Source organism: Neodiprion fabricii, chromosome 2 (genome assembly GCF_021155785.1).
Source record: "Neodiprion fabricii isolate iyNeoFabr1 chromosome 2, iyNeoFabr1.1, whole genome shotgun sequence".
Taxonomy (NCBI): domain Eukaryota; kingdom Metazoa; phylum Arthropoda; class Insecta; order Hymenoptera; family Diprionidae; genus Neodiprion; species Neodiprion fabricii.
This window is the reverse complement of record NC_060240.1, coordinates 37,909,395-37,927,268: the sequence shown is the minus strand read 5'-3', so window position 1 is coordinate 37,927,268 and position 17,874 is coordinate 37,909,395. Positions and strand designations below refer to the sequence as shown.

General features: G+C 42.7%; 1 protein-coding gene across 2 annotated transcripts; it reads left to right on the top strand.

Annotated features, from left to right (window-relative positions):
- Window positions 1-997: 997 nt before the first annotated feature.
- On the top strand, window positions 998-17,858 carry LOC124175979 (40S ribosomal protein S9). Of its 2 annotated transcripts, XR_006869279.1 has the most exons (6): window positions 998-1,010; window positions 16,140-16,182; window positions 16,551-16,789; window positions 17,020-17,206; window positions 17,355-17,523; window positions 17,640-17,858. XR_006869279.1 is itself a non-coding variant. In XM_046556708.1 (5 exons), exons 3-5 carry the CDS (start codon window positions 16,567-16,569, stop codon window positions 17,809-17,811), a joined length of 582 nt encoding a protein of 193 aa, XP_046412664.1. In that variant the 5' UTR covers window positions 998-1,010; window positions 16,140-16,182; window positions 16,551-16,566; the 3' UTR covers window positions 17,812-17,858. The 2 variants fall into 2 exon arrangements, 1 of the variants encoding a protein (XP_046412664.1); XM_046556708.1 differs by lacking the exon at window positions 17,355-17,523.
- Window positions 17,859-17,874: the final 16 nt, after the last annotated feature.

Here is a 17,874-nt window from a genome sequence, read left to right as displayed (position 1 = left end):
AGTGTTTCCGCCGGGGTCAAAACCGTTAGAACGGGAAAGATTTCGTCGTGCGGGGTGTACGGATCACACGTATACCTACCCCACGCCCATACACGGGGTGTGGTACACCCCGTAGCGACTTTACAGTCCTTGAAATTCGCGGATCGATAGACACTTTCGAACTTATCCACCGCTCGGATACACCCGTGTTATACTTGGGCAAAAGTAGGCGGGCTCTTTGATCCTCGATAAGATTTTCCGAGTCAACATTTCGGGCGAGAGGAATAAGTTGATTCGCCGGTGTCCTCAGCGACTGCAGAATCCTGGCGCATCGCGCCGGCCCGGGCTTCCAAACAGTCCGGCTCTAATCCTGGAGGATCCGCGGTTTCGGATGTCGCGGCGGTATCCGATGCACGAAGGATGAACTGAAAGCGGCGCGGAGAGGCGGGATGCGAATGCGGAGAATCCGTATTATAATATACAGCGGCGGGGAAGCGTTGCCCGAGGTCCTGTAGGAGCGCACCGATCCCTGGGGAGTCCCGCACACCGTATATCCCGGTATACATACGTCTGCACCCACGTGCCCCAGACTTACGTGCAGGTTACACGAGTACATGCATAATACACCAGATGACACGGCCAAGATATTGGACGCTAGACGCTAGACACATTCAGGGCGGTTCCCGCTGGGCTATGGGGTATATGCAATCTACGTGCGGCTAACCCATGAATTTTGCTGCGCACTCCTCCTGGCCGGCTTCGAGTCTTCCACCATCGTTCACAAGAAGTCTCGAAGCTTTTCCTGCACGAACAAATAACTCCCCTAGAGTTTTATAATTTCTTGGAGCCGATCGGAGTTCTTGTTACCTTTCTTAGTTTCATGCATCCGCTGTATGCCGTCTTTTAGAACTAAGTCACTCGCCGGCGACTTGCAATAATGCGCAAATAACGAAGGAAAGTATCGCGGGGGAGGCTTTCAGCTGCGTACATAACAATAACTGCAACAACGGGCTGCTGCAGTTCTCTTCCGAGTCGTCCCGGAGCCCGCAGGCAGCGTGCAGTTGCACGTCACGCGGAAGGACGTCTCCTAGCTCCGTGATAGAAAAGGAATAAGTCATAGAAACGGAGGGAATGGGATGCAGAGAGTCCCGCGAGAGTACTGGGACGTGTTTAAATAAGGAGGAGCTCCCTCTCGGGGACAGGCCGAAGAGAGGTCGCCAACAGATTCCCTCCGAGTCCCCGTTGGATCGTAATTCTATTTTCTAACGAAAAGAAAAAAAAAAAAAAGAAAAAAGAAAGGAAAGAAGGAAGGTAGACAGGAGCAGAAATAGACGAGAGGGAAAAGAGTAGCCGGGAATGAAGAGAAAAAAAGCCGGGTTTATGCTTGTTTGACCGCCGGGAATCAGGCTCTAAATTCGTAAGTTTTCCGTTCGGGTAATCGCATCGGAAAATATTACCTACCCTTCGGCTCACCGACACGAGGATAAGTTCCTTGATTGAGCTGTATTTCGCTGAACGACCCTTCGCCTCCGGAACATCTCCGAAAAACTTGACGATGAGAAACGCGTGAGGCTTTTTCACGCGCCGTTCCCAGACGCTGACACGATTCGTCATACCGTTTCACGGGCCTCTCGTTTTCCCTCCACCTTATGATACGCTGCTGCAGGCTGCCGCGTGACACTTATCTGAAATTCAACAAGATTCCGTTTGCCGAACAATTTTTTAACTCCGAATATCAGGGGCGGCCTCCGGAGGGTTTAGAGCTTTATCTCCGGCGGCGGACCCTTTTATGCATGTCATACTCCCACTATCGTGGTTAGCCACGTTATAAGTCGCGGGTATAAGTTACGCGCTTCGAGGCTCTTCGCGAGGGCAATATTGGAGCCGAGGAAGACGGAAATATAATAATATCGGGTGCTCTGCTCTGAGGGAAAGGAGAGAAGAGGAGAGGAGAGGAGAGGAGAGGAGAGGAAAGCGAGAGAGGGAGCGTATCGAGACCAGCCGGATAGCCCGGCTTGAGTAGCAATAAAAGTCACCCCCGTAATAGAGAAATCCACCCCTACACTACAAGGCTACTCTACTACCATGCTCCTAATAATCCCTTCTATACGTCGAATGCGAGGGTCTTTTCCTGGAGGATATATGTACAGTTCGGTATTTCGCTGGCGAGGAGAAAAATAAAAAAGGGAAGAGGAAAAAGCGAAATAGAAAAGGAGTGAAAAGGCGAGAAAAAGAGGGACGGGGCGAAAGGTGAGGGAGATCCTGCAGCCAGCAGGCGAGATGAGACCGTGGGTAAAATTCAAATCCGTCAGTGACGGTGGTTGTAAGTCGGTATGTCGGTGATGCTTCCAAGTCATATACGTATAACGTAATATGCATACGCGCGTGCACGAGAAAAAAATATATACAATATCCCGAGCAAATCGAATTTGCCGGTCTCGGCAGTAACCAAGAAGCTCGAGAATTTCGATGTGAAATCAGCTTTTCACTAATCGAATTCACCGTCCTTGCGATGCGGCTATAATTCTTCGTTTCCTCGTTCTCAATAGGTAGCTTTTGAGTCTGTAAGACGAGCTTCGTTCTCTGCCGGAAATGATTTTAAAATGGATGGATACAAAAAAAGCGGAATAAGAATGCAAGAATAACACGCTGCAGGCTCTTTGCCCGGAGCGAAAAAGGTGGGGACATCGGGGTGAAGAAGAACGAGATGCAAATCGCTCGGGGTTTCTTTTTCGGAGGGTCGACGGAGGTCAAGACGGTGCCGAAGACACGCGCTGTATCGGACACTTCCTGAGTAGCGTATTCGTTTCTTTTCTCTTCTTCTTCTTCTTCTTCTTTTTTTTTCGATCCTCCTTTTAATCCGCAGGACTTTTTTCAGCCCTCTGGTACCGGAGGCATGACGTCGGGATAAGGAATTGTTAATTCCGTGACACCGGAGCATCTGGATACCAACCGCAGAGGACAGCTGGACTTCCGGCGCTGCCTGTTTCCGTATTCTCGTATTCTTGGCCTGCAGCTAATTAAAATTCTGGAGAATGAAAGCGTGGGCTCCTCGCCCCGCGTCCTTTGAAACAAAAGTAATTACAAGGATCCCTTTAACCCTCGCATAACGCGAGGTGTTCCGGCACTATCTCGGTAGTGTCACACTTACGTCAGATGTCTAACACTTTGCCCAATCGCGGACAGCAATCCCTGGATGCCTCCGTGAAAGAAAACGTATTCACGGCCCATTGACTGAGGGGGGGAAGCTGGGGGATGACAGGGTCGTGCGAAAAGGGAAACCCGACTTTCCCGTATAAGCTGTAACTCCGAAAGTACGGTCACTCCGGTTCTCTCTACTCTACACCGTCCTGTGGAACGTGATCGGAATGTGGAGATGAAAGAGAGATGAAAAAAAACGCGAAACAAAAAAATAATAAAAATATACACAGCTTGTCACCTTGTACAAACGGACAGCCCGAGGTTAACGAGGTTCGAAAATGTCTCGTCTTGACCCTCTCGAGAAGTATCAAATATCGGAGACCTCACCTCCGGGTGACTACAGGATACATATAAAGAACAGTGTATGCCTATGTAACACAGATATGGAGAGATCTGATAGCTGGGAAAATTATTTCAAGGCACGGGGTGGATTTAATATTGGAATTGGTTTTTCAAACGCCGTTCGAGTGCGATAAATAAAATTACTTCGGCTTTCAGCGATTTGCTCTACGGATATAATAATATAATGTGTGTTTCTGCACAAGGAAAAATAATGCTGGTAAAACTTTTCGTACCTATGATACATCTTTCATTAAAATTGAGCGGAAAAATAATTCATGGAATTCAGGTAATTATTTAGAGACTAGTTTTTGCATCTTTCAAGTTATTTCTCTACAAAATCCTTCAAGTAATATTTGAAATTTTTGTTGACAAATTTTATGCAAACCCAGGTCCACCTTCTTATTTGCAACTTTCTTCGTTTCGCAAACATTCAATTCTCTGCTCTTCTGCCGTATTACAATAATTTCCTTTTTTTTTTTTTATGTGGGAATTTATTTTTTCCATCAATCTCTGAATCGTTATTCGCACATAGCATAACGCAAAGAAATTCGTAAAGAAAAATATCAGCACTCGGATTTAAGGAGCTGGTTTGTCGGAGCGGAAGAAATCTTTGTATTAGTCGGTGAAAATTTATTGCGAACGATACTTTTCTCCTCGATCTTAAGGGTAGGTACGCTAATATAGGAGACAAATGGTGAGTTTATACATCATGCATGCTTTGGGCCGGACTATCAGGACGTCCACAAATTGGACTCTTGTCCCCGGAGCGTAGTAAGAGACTTTCTCAATTCTGTGGCGATTAATCATTCGTAGATAACACCTAAAACGGTTAACAACGGACCGCAAAATACGCGAGCAGGATGCTTCGGTTAATGGTTTCACGGAACGCGCTACACGCTCACTCTCGGCAAAACATAGTCATGTATAACGTATCTACACGCTAAGCACACGGACGTGAAATCGTGTTACACAGACAATGAGCACGCCGGCACAGCAGCTTTCCGAAACGTAATACACGGCCGCAAGCGCATAACTCGCTGACACGTAATGCTTTCTTTCCTGGGAGGCGTCACCCCTGAGGGACTCCGCATCCCGTAGGATGATAAATAATTTGACTCGTCGAGCGTCGAGGAACGTTACTCTCTGTGTACGATAAATTTGAAACTCTCGCTTTCGATGCTCGGAGAAAAAGAAAAAAAGCTCATGCATGCGTAATTGCGACGCGTTAGATATACGTAAATGTTAAAAAAAAAATTTCCGTGCTACGGTTATTCCGCTTTGACTTTGAGACGAATTCTAGAGGCGGAAATGGGGAATTCATTTTGTGTGTGTATAATTGATCGCACTGTCGCAGAGTCGTTACGAGAACTCACGTATTCCAAAAGCTGTGGCACTTTGTAGGTACCAGAGGGCTGAGGGTTCCCGTGTTAAAGTGTTATCTCTCGGCATAAATCATGCAGGGCAAGGGAAGGCTCGAGTACCAAGGAAGGACGAGGTAAGAAACTGTGAATTTCATGTTTAATATTACTTTATGGCGGGAGCAGGCGGTTCATTGCAAACTTCCTTCGTAAATATATATCTCACCTCATTCAACGATTTACATTCGAAGTTTAAACACGTAATACGTATAAGGGAACATAGCTGTATTCGGGTTGTAAATACTGAGAATTTTCCACCTCATGAATTTCGACGAATCTCCGGAATTGCGAGCTTATAAATTTCATCACACACTCAATGATTATAATCTTTCCGCATCTTTCGGGATATATACCGTCACTCCTTTCCAGCAACAGAAAATTATAATCGAACAAAGTCGTGGCAACGGCTCAGCCCCGTTCGTACGATCGCTTCGGAAAGAAGAACGAGCCCAGCTGCGGAGTTATAAATTGAAACATACGGCGAAACTTGCCGCTTTCCCTGATATACGATTAGCACTATACGTTTATTAGTCGAAGTGGCAAACTAGTTTCCCAACTCGCTAACAGCTGGCAGTGAAATAATTTCGACCCACCGGATAAACCGTAATAACACCCGGGGGGAGGGAGGGGGGGTATGCTCAAAAACCAAAAGCTTCCGAGATTCAAAAATGAAACCTGACATACTTTTTTTTCTCTTTGTTACCAATTAAAAAAAATAAAATACAACCCCGCAGAAGTTTGAAATATTATCGAAAAAAATGTTCACCGGGAATTAGCCGCGTGACACAAAAAAGCACGGAATATGAAAAAATGCAGGGACGGTCTGCGAGCAAACAGCAACCATGCCCCTGGGCCATGCAAGTCCGAGAGTTCTATTTGCTAGGCGGTTAGTAGGTAAAGCGGGAACTTTTCAATGCCCGATATAAATTTAGCCGTCGCGCAGGAGTTTCCGCGGTTAGCCAGAAACGGTCGGACGTTTCTTTGACCACATCTCGTTCTGCGAACAACCTCGCAACAAAATCGCCTTCTACCCGCATCTCCCGTACACCGTATCCCGGATCCTGCGTTTCCCTCGCTCTTTGATGTGAATAAGCAATGGCTAAGTATGATAAATCACACTCGAGGATTCTAGAAGTTTGTCCTTTGACAGATGGTGTCCTTGCCTATGTGCAAAACGGGTAGACCAGAAGCTGAAGGATCCGAGTACAGGATCGATGCATCGCAAAGTAGGGAGAGACACGCTGTGTTAAACTCCACCCTTATTTTGTAAAGTGTGTTAATTTTGAAAATGGGATATCGTTTGTTTCCAGAATTATTTTAATTTATTGTATTATGGATAATTGCTACGAGGTTACGTATTCGAAGTGAACCAACTTATTTATATTGTTCAGATAACTGCACGCAAAGTTAATCGCGTTGAATTTTTCGGGTTAATTCTAAATATCAGATTTCTAATCAAGTTTCCGAAATTTTTTACGGTAATTTGGAAATCCTCTGACTTTTCTCTGTCTTCCATGTACGGTGAATACTAGATACGAATCTGGGAGAATATTTGGCAAAGAGATTGCTCGACTTCGCAAAGTAAGTATAATTACTGTCGACTGGTGTTACACGTAATCGAAAACATATACTAAACTAACGTATATGTAAACACGAGTATGCTCTCTGAGCATATAATTACACAAACACTTTGTGCGTCTAGCCTAGCCTGTATATAATGCGCTTTCCAACAAACAGCGTAGCATGTATAATAATAATAATAATAATAATAATAATAATAATGATAATAACGATAGTAGAGGAGTTGTGCGAATTCAAGATTTTACTCCTGCAGGTTCTTAACAAGTAAATAAAAAGAGCAAACTTTTACGTTTCCCGGGTCCTACTGACAACGAGAGCATAAATATTCGCCAGCATTGCGAGTCGACTCGGAAACCTCGTTACCTGTGTAACAAGCAGCGTTTTTTATTTAAAAAATAGAACGAGAATGGCGCAATATTCGGAGGCTCGACTGAAACGATTCCCAGTATAAACTTGGGCGGTGTAAGTTCGTCTCCCAATTGTCAGTTTAATATCAACCTAAATTCTAAGCTCCCGGGTGAAAGTTGAAACTTTCCATAATTGGCTTTGTTGCTAAGATAAAATGGATCGTTGTCGACCCCCATTATGCGTCTCCTACAGGCCGGGATTAACCAGCTGCTTTTGAGGGTGACGATATGGTTAGTTTATTGTCTGACTAACCCGGAGGATGCTGCCACAAAGGGATGAGATTGATACTTCATATTTGCGCGAGTGGAATTTAGTGGAAGGAATTTTTTATTTTCTTTTTTTTTCTCAATTTTTAATCGCGTAGCAGCAGCTGCCGTTATACGTGGTTTAATAGAAAACTAACGAATGAAAAACACGGAACCATTGAAGATCATTTTTTGCACTCTTATTTACAATATCTTTTTATCGAACAACGGAATTGCTAATCGACACGTGACAGCGGTAAAATGAAGAGGAATTTTTCCAATGTCTCGAACGTCTCCATCTTCGAAAAGTGGAAGGAGTTGTGAGGCGTTTTTTTTCTCATAATAACACCGAGCGAATAGAGAAAGGTTGCGGGGAAAAAAGTAAAGGTTGCCGAGGGGTGGCTAAGGAGTAAAAACGAGGCCAAAGATACAACGGGGAGCCACCACCTCGGTGAACCTTACGACGCTATTTCATGTAAATCACGATCTCCGAGACGCCTCGGCGAATGCCATATATGTATACTCGACGAATACCCCTAGGGTCAGACGGCGACTCGACGCACGTACGAAATGGTGTATGTATAATACGCAGACGCACAATCACGCTCGCCCATTTCAAACTCTACATGCATGCGGTCATTCACATATACACGTGTATGTACGTACACGCGGTGGGTATATTTGTTACGAGAGTTTACAACACCGGGGTTCGTCCTGGGGGTTCTGGCTGTCTACGACGGCGAAAAAGGGGGATGAGAAGATAAGTCCTGAGGGGGGGAGCATTCTCGGATCTCCGGAGACTCGGCATTCCCTCACGCTTGCAGACAGAAGCCCCTCGGCCAGACTAAGACCTGCCGGCGGACCATAAGGACGGTAAATATCAACCCCTGGGTAGGTAATTGTTGAAAGCACCGCAGGATTCTGCAGTTTTATCGCCTTCCTCTGGAAATCGATTATTCTTATAGCCATTCTCTGCTCTGCTTCTGAAACTTCTTATTCATGTCTTATTGTTGGTTACTTTTTTCTTTAATAATTTTGTTTTCTATACCACTGCAGGACAGTTGTTTCTGAATCGAATCTTCGACGTACGAAAAGTTCGTTTGATTTTATTAACAAATTTGTCAAATACGTTTGAGTTTTTGCAAGTTCTCGAAGCTCCCGACCGCCTTTACGTTACGAACGATTACACAGGCTCTGCAAACATCCCCCGGGTAGGAAAACGAGATGCAGCTTTCGCAGAGAGCTCATCTGTCAGCCGCATTTAGTCATGAACCAAGCGAGTCTGCCTAATTTACATTTACGATCATTCATCTCTGCTTTTCACTGAGTGTGTACACAAATTTTCCACGGCGTGGGCGTGTAGGTGACTAGGATTATGAAACCAGCTTATTAACCCATTCATCTCGGCGATGAATAATTGACTTGCTTAATTCTCTTTAATCTACCAAAGAATACCGAGGAATCTGCTAACGTGAATACATGCCAATTCGTATGCTAGCATCATCGTCGAGCGTATTGGGACAGCGCTTAATCGATTCCTCTCGAAAAATTACGTCGGAATAGTGCATCAAAGAACTTAATCCACCACTTTCCAGAATCGTCAAAATTTTTACCAAAAACACTGAGGGCTTAGCCTTGCTTTTTTATTTTGGCAAAAATTCTTTCGTCTCAGAATCGATTCTTATGACCATTTCCTGTCTAACTGGACCCTGAGGAACGCGAAAATGACAACAAAGAGAGCAAAGGACCAGCAGCGAAAAAATTACCAGCAATGGAAGAAAGGCATTTAACATGGCGTAGGAGCAACAACTGAGAAAATACGATGAGTATAAGAAAAACTTCGTTTATAAATTGACTTTGATACAGGCGACATGAAACAGTAAGAATATAATAACATACATATCGTGTCCTGCAGAAATGCACTGCGCCTGTGTGAAGAATAGAATTTGAACTATACTTACAAAATACAAAAATAACTATCTCAAGAACATTCTTCGTATTCTGCTTGAAGTAGCGTGTAAACCATTTTTTGTTTTTCTCAAATTCTCTGTGCCTTTAATTAAATTACTGTTTGGCTTGTTGTTTAAGTATTATACACTGACATCCAAACACTTGTACTAGAATTAAGGTATATTAAATAAACTGTAATTGAATTGAAACAAAATCTTTGTAGCTATGAATTTTCCGTTTTCCTTCCCCTTCTTTCTGAAAACCCGACATGAATTTCAAGCTTTTTGACAGTCACTTTTGATCCGTTACCCGCAACGTATTCGGTCTTAATTTATGATGCAAAAAATTTTAGCTCCAATTCTCTACGCAGGGAATAGACGGTCGAAAGAATTAATATCAAAGAAATAACTCAAATGAATTCAAAAGATTTTAAATATTCATTTCAGTTAGTTTGCAACGAATCCCATCATAGATTTTTTTTCAACATTCATTTGGCAAAACCCAATTACCACTTCCAAATTTTAGGAAAAACTCAGAAAATATGTTCAGCCTTCTACGCGCCTTCAACGTACTTCTAGCAAAGAGAAAGGAATTTCAGAATTTTTTAAATATTTTAAAAACTTCAGAACTTGATAAGTTTTAATTCATAATTTTGAAAGTTCTCAGGAAATCAAAAAAAAAATTCATCATACGAACATTGTTGAAATGATCAGAACTAAAAATGAAGTAGTTAAGAATATCTCCAAAATATTTGCAACTCAAAGTTGACTTTGTAAAAAAATTTGAACCAATAAATTGAATACCTCAGAGATGCTACTATCGTCTATATTTGTTTTGCTCATATATTAGTTTGATGTTCATTAAACTTCTTATATAATTGCGGCGTACACATTTGAGTGCGTGAGATTTTCTCAATTTTTCAATTTCACCATGACGACGTTGCTTGAGTTACCAACGTTTTGCACGCCATAGTTGTTGGCTATGAAGAACTTCTTCTACCGGCATGGTCAGTTACTTGGTTGATACGTTGACCGAAGAACATAGAGACGGATACCCCTGGGTACATTTTTGTGACCAGTTTTCAGCGGGCAAGTGGGCCCAGGTGGGCCTGGGAGCGTAGGAAGGTTTCTGCTCTATCGACTCTACACAACGGGCTCGCACCGACATTCGTACCAGCCAAAGTGGTGTCGGTATGAAAGCTTGAGATTGAGTGGGCACAAAGCGAGCACGTAAGACTAGTTGTCGACTGCGACTTAGAAATGTCGATCAGCTCGATCATCCCCGTGAGAAGAAGCGTGACCTTGTCCACCGCCAACCGCCGTCAACCACTTCTTACCACCTCTTACCATCTCCAACCACCTTCTACCACCCACTACCACCTCGTACCAACGTCTACCGCCGCCTACCAATTCCGCACACCTCCAACCACCTCCGACCACGTTCGTCCTCTTCGTCCCACTGCTCCGACATGTATTTACATTACTATTCATAATTATTCTAACAACTTTTCATTTGCTCTCTCGATCTTGAATTATCATAGGCATAGAATCGAAACGTTGTTTTGGCTGGTCGCAAGTGATGTATCTGCGTTGGGTGGAGGATCAGAATTGTTTTTCGAAAAGTATTCGGATGGAAAAAAATTCAGAGTAACTGTAATACATCCCGGATGCGCTAATTTTGAACGAGATGAAATGGATGCTTCGTACATGAGACAGTATTTAACGCTGCGTAGTGATTTAAAGACCTAGAAAGGTGATAGGGAGAGAAAGAACGACGCTTCTTAACACTTCGAGTGTATTTTAACACATATTTGAAAGATACGAGCGAAATTTTTCATCATCCAACTGTCGCAGAACGGCAGCGTTATTAGCCGAGCCGTTCACTGAAGAATATATCTTCAGTCAACGGCTGACCATCGAAGGGCCTGGCCGCTTGAGTCTGGAATCGGCAGGAGAGATGACGTGTGTATTTCTTGTATGAAACGTGAAAACTAAAAGCATTATACATCATATCATATCATCATACATCGTACATCATACACCGTACATCATACATCATACATCATACATCATCATACATAGTATTAAAGTTCGAATCCAAAGTTCGGATGTCGGATGTTCAGAAAGTGAAGTCACCAATTCAAAATCAGCTAGCCGAATTCCTCAGTCTGGAAACAACCGCGCAGTAGAGCGGACGGATGAGAGTCGCGCTCCGCAAATTTCGAGTACCGGGTTCTCAACCTCCCGGATCCCGCGCTTCGGGTCCGCTACGTATTTCGAGTACCGGGTTCTCAACCTCCCGGATCCCACGCTTCGGGTCCGCTACGCGGTGAAACTCGACTTCCAGGATAAGCGCTCCGTGGTTCCCGGTTCATGTTTACAATAAATTATTTCAATTCGTTTTTCGCGCAATCCCAAATTCGGTAGCTGTCAGTCCGCTAATAAAATTTCTCGACTTCCAGGATAAGCGCTCCGTGGTTCCTGGTTCATGTTTACAATAAATTATTTCAATTCGTTTTTCGCGCAATCCCAAATTCGGTAGCTGTCAGTCCGCTAATAAAATTTCTCGACTTCCAGGATAAGCGCTCCGTGGTTCCCGGTTCATGTTTACAATAAATTATTTCAATTCGTTTTTCGCGCAATCCCAAATTCGATAGCTGTCAGTCCGATAATAAAATTTCTCGACTTCCAGGATAAGCGCTCCGTGGTTCCTGGTTCATGTTTACAATAAATTATTTCAATTCGTTTTTCGCGCAATCCCAAATTCGGTAGCTGTCAGTCCGCTAATAAAATTTCTCGACTTCCAGGATAAGCGCTCCGTGGTTCCTGGTTCATGTTTACAATAAATTATTTCAATTCGTTTTTCGCGCAACCCCAAATTCGGTAGCTATCAGTCCGCTAATAAAATTTCTCGACTTCCAGGATAAGCGCTCCGTGGTTCCTGGTTCATGTTTACAATAAATTATTTCAATTCGTTTTTCGCGCAATCCCAAATTCGGTAGCTGTCAGTCCGCTAATAAAATTTCTCGACTTCCAGGATAAGCGCTCCGTGGTTCCCGGTTCATGTTTACAATAAATTATTTCAATTCGTTTTTCGCGCAATCCCAAATTCGGTAGCTGTCAGTCCGCTAATAAAATTTCTCGACTTCCAGGATAAGCGCTCCGTGGTTCCCGGTTCATGTTTACAATAAATTATTTCAATTCGTTTTTCGCGCAATCCCAAATTCAGTAGCTGTCAGTACGCTAATAAAATTTCTATAACTTTATAATCTTCTCATAATCTTTCTGGTAGATTAAATCGATAAAAAAATTATATCAAACCTTACACATTATTTTTGATTTGTTCTCATGCTGAAAATATTTATTAGTATTCGGGGTATAACTCGAGGTGGTTGAAGATGGTCGGAGGTGGACGAGAAGGAGGACGAGGAGGACTAGGATTTGTGCTGGGTGAGTAAAACACTTTTATAATATTTGATGGCAATTGGAATTATATTTCATCTGAAATATTACAAACTTGTCACGTTTACAATAAATTATTTCAATTCATTTTTCGTGCAAGCACATATTCAGTAGCTATGAATAATCTTATACAATTTATTACATTATTAATTAATTGATTAATTACATTAATCCTTACACAATATTTTTAATGTGTTCCTATACTAAAAATAGTCATTACTATTCCAGGTGGTACCCGAGGTGGTCGGAGGTGGACGAGGAGGAGGACGAGCTGGACGAAGAGGAGGACCAGGTGGACGAGGAGGAGGACGAGGTGGACGAGGAGGCGGCGGGGTGGGTCGTGGGAGAGGACCTCTCCTCTCCTCAGAGGAGGGGAGGGGGAGAGGTGGGTGGGGAGGGGGAAGGGAAGGGGATGGGAAGGGTGGGCGGCGGGGAGGGGGGGGGGGGAGGTGGAGGGAGGGCGGGAGGGTGGGAGGGCGGGAGGGCGGGAAGGTGGGAGGGCGGGAGGGAGGGAGGGCAGGAGGGCGGGAGGGAGGGACGGCTGGAGGGCGGGTGGGTGGTGTTCTGCTCTATCAATTTTAAGAGGTCGCACTAACATCCGTCCTCTACACTCCCCCCCCACCCTCCCACCCTCCCTCCCGCCCTCCCTCTCCCTGCCCCTCCCCCCTCCCCGCCGCCCACCCCTCCCATCCTCTTCCCTTCCCTTCCCTTCCCTTCCCCGTCCCCGCCCACTTCTCCCCCTTCCCTGCCCTCCCCCTCCCCTCCTTTGAGGAGAAGAGAGGTCCTCTCCCACGACCCACCCCACCTCCTCCTCGTCCACCTCGTCCTCCTCCTCGTCCACCTGGTCCTCCTCCTCGTCCAGCTCGTCCTCCTCCTCGTCCACCTCCGACCACCTCGGGTAATACCTGGAATAGTAATGACTATTTTTAGTATAGGAACACATCAAAAATATTGTGTAAGGATTAATGTAATTAATCAATTAATTAATAATGTAATAAATTGTATAAGATTATTCATAGCTACTGAATATGTGCTTGCACGAAAAATGAATTGAAATAATTTATTGTAAACGTGACAAGTTTGTAATATTTCAGATGAAATATAATTACAATTGCCATCAAATATTATAAGAATATTAATTAATTAATTGATAATATAATAAATTGTATAAGATTATTCATAGCTACTGAATATGTGCTTGCACGAAAAATGAATTGAAATAATTTATTGTAAACGTGACAAGTTTGTAATATTTCAGATGAAATATAATTACAATTGCCATCAAATATTATAAGAATATTAATTAATTAATTGATAATATAATAAATTGTATAAGATTATTCATAGCTACTGAATATGTGCTTGCACGAAAAATGAATTGAAATAATTTATTGTAAACGTGACAAGTTTGTAATATTTCAGATGAAATATAATTACAATTGCCATCAAATATTATAAGAATATTAATTAATTAATTGATAATATAATAAATTGTATAAGATTATTCATAGCTACTGAATATGTGCTTGCACGAAAAATGAATTGAAATAATTTATTGTAAACGTGACAAGTTTGTAATATTTCAGATGAAATATAATTCCAATTGCCATCAAATATTATAAAAGTGTTTTACTCACCCAGCACAAATCCTAGTCCTCCTCGTCCTCCTTCTTGTCCACCTCCGACCACCTTCAACCACCTCGAGTTATACCCCGAATACTAATAAATATTTTCAGCATGAGAACAAATCAAAAATAATGTGCAAGGTTTGATATAATTTTTTTATCGATTTAATCTACCAGAAAGATTATGAGAAGATTATAAAGTTATAGAAATTTTATTAGCGTACTGACAGCTACTGAATTTGGGATTGCGCGAAAAACGAATTGAAATAATTTATTGTAAACATGAACCAGGAACCACGGAGCGCTTATCCTGGAAGTCGAGAAATTTTATTAGCGGACTGACAGCTACCGAATTTGGGATTGCGCGAAAAACGAATTGAAATAATTTATTGTAAACATGAACCGGGAACCACGGAGCGCTTATCCTGGAAGTCGAGAAATTTTATTAGCGGACTGACAGCTACCGAATTTGGGGTTGCGCGAAAAACGAATTGAAATAATTTATTGTAAACATGAACCGGGAACTACGGAGCGCTTATCCTGGAAGTCGAGAAATTTTATTAGCGGACTGACAGCTACCGAATTTGGGATTGCGCGAAAAACGAATTGAAATAATTTATTGTAAACATGAACCGGGAACCACGGAGCGCTTATCCTGGAAGTCGAGAAATTTTATTAGCGGACTGACAGCTACCGAATTTGGGATTGCGCGAAAAACGAATTGAAATAATTTATTGTAAACATGAACCGGGAACCACGGAGCGCTTATCCTGGAAGTCGAGTTTCACCGCGTAGCGGACCCGAAGCGTGGGATCCGGGAGGTTGAGAACCCGGTACTCGAAATACGTAGCGGACCCGAAGCGCGGGATCCGGGAGGTTGAGAACCCGGTACTCGAAATTTGCGGAGCGCGACTCTCATCCGTCCGCTCTACTGCGCGGTTGTTTCCAGACTGAGGAATTCGGCTAGCTGATTTTGAATTGGTGACGTCACTTTCTGAACATCCGACATCCGAACTTTGGATTCGAACTTTAATACTATGTATGATGATGTATGATGTATGATGTATGATGTACGGTGTATGATGTACGATGTATTGAATCGCCCACAAGTCGGTAAATACACACAGGCCAAGTACTAGCTTGGGCTTATCATTGCGAAGACTGTGTTACTCGGAAGATGAATGCAGCCAGCATGATGTCGAAATTGGTAACTCTCTGATGTTCCTCAATAAGTTCTAAACTCTACCGTTGGAACATCTCAGGGGGCGCAAGCGCTGTTCGGAAATTGACTGAAACTACTGTCAGTACTGAAAATCTACAGTATACGTCACTTGGACTATACCATTTTCAGTAGTGACAGTACTTTCAGTCAATTTCCGAACACGCCCTTTGTATTCTTCAGTCAACGGTTGATAACACATTAAGGCCGGGTTCGTAAATTAACTGACAGTACTCAAAATTCCCTAGGACAGAGTCAGAGCTATCCACGAACTTGGAAGCGCAAAAGAGATAAAAGATTGCTGACAGTACTGTCAGTCAATTTTCGAACACGGCCTAAACTGCCAATCCCCCCCAAACCCGGCCAGACTCGCCAAACTGTTACGAAAAATAACCCAGGACTGTGAGTCTTTTTATATATCTTCAGTCAACGTTTTACAAAACATCGAATTGTCACCGAATTGAACACTATCAACGCATCGCTCATTGCTTTTCGCATGCCAAATACGGCAGAGTGCTGGTCGGTTACTGACATGGATATACCAACCACGCACCTCAATCATTATTTCAAATAGCCTATTTCATGTCAGCTGCAATCACGCGCGTCCCTTGCAAGTAGCGCCAGTAGAGGCGCCAGGAGTCTTCCTGTTCCGTGTATTTCCTCCTGTAGACCCCTCCAAGGGCGCGTTCGATCCTCGGCCATTTCCTCAGTGGCTGTTGCTTTGGACGGTTAGATCTCGTGTTGCGTCGACGCGTAAGTAATAATATTTCCACCTGAACTTTTGGACGATCTAAATTCAGTTTCAACGTATTTTTGCTCCGTTCTGAAACAATTTCATAACAGATACGAATCACATTACTTCTATATTCATCGCCATACTTGGTTAACCTCATTCAACGCCACGTGCGCGGCTGTAATTCTTTTCCCATGCATCCAGATCTTCGAGCTAGATTTTACTTTATGCCAATTAAGGCATCCTTAAACTAGAAAACTATCGGATTCACAAATCATTTTCTTAACATATTGAACGTCACGAAAATAAATTGCATGTACGGAGCTCAATATTTGTCCAATGGTGGAGTTAGATGATTGGAAATTGAATTTAGTTATTGTAATTCCAGGTAACACGTGCTCACAATGGTGAACGGAAGAATTCCGTCAGTCTTTTCAAAGACTTACGTAACTCCGAGAAGGCCTTACGAGAAGGCTCGTCTTGATCAGGAGTTGAAAATCATCGGAGAATATGGACTCCGTAACAAACGAGAAGTTTGGCGTGTCAAATACACTTTGGCCAAAATTCGTAAAGCTGCTCGTGAGCTGCTTACGCTCGAAGAGAAAGATCCCAAGCGACTTTTTGAAGGTAAATTTCAAACATCGAGTCTGTGATTAAACAGAGATACAAAATTGTTGTCGAGCTATGCCTTTGTGCTAGCTGTAGGTACAGAGATGATGAATTAAAAGTATTTTGACACCTCTTGTCTGAATTAAAACTGCTGAATATACTAAGATTTTTCTGAATAATTGCTAAAATCAATCCATGTTATTTATGTACGTTACAATTGATTAATCGTCACTTATTAATTATCACAGGTAATGCATTGCTGCGTCGTTTGGTAAGAATCGGTGTTTTGGATGAAGGACGTATGAAACTTGATTACGTCCTTGGTTTGAAAATTGAAGATTTTCTTGAAAGACGTCTTCAGACCCAAGTGTTCAAACTGGGATTAGCCAAGTCCATCCATCACGCCCGTGTATTGATTCGGCAAAGACATATTCGGTGCGTTGTAGTATATATTTGAATAAGAATTATTGCATTTGAAAACATATAATATTCTGTCGATTAGCATAGCTAATCATTTCATGGATCGATGAACATACAACTTCAAATAATCCCAAAGATGCTTAAAGAGTATTTGTTTCTTCAGATACAGATCCGAAAACAGCTGAAATCTGGTTAATGCTTGATGCACCTGGGATTTTAGATCATGTTATATTTTTAGCAGGCCACTTGGTTGTTAAAGTAATTTAACAATCAACGTCTGATGATTAGACAGCACTGGAATAATAATCTAAATTCGATTTGCTGCTCTATTGGTATAATGCATTTTTTTCGTTAATTCAATTCTGTATGCTGACGCTAAATTGAGCCATAATATAGGTACTGATCATCAAATCCCACAATGCTTACTTTAGACTATATTTAATTTCAGTGTGCGCAAACAAGTCGTGAACATCCCGTCGTTCATTGTACGCCTGGACTCTCAAAAGCATATCGACTTCTCGTTGAAATCACCATTTGGTGGTGGCCGCCCTGGTCGTGTAAAGAGGAAGAACCTGCGCAAAGGAAGCAGTGGTGATACCCAAGAGCCCGAAGATGATTAGACAGTGTATAACTTGACACATCTTAAATAAACAAAAAAATTCAATTACGTAGCATTTGTTTTT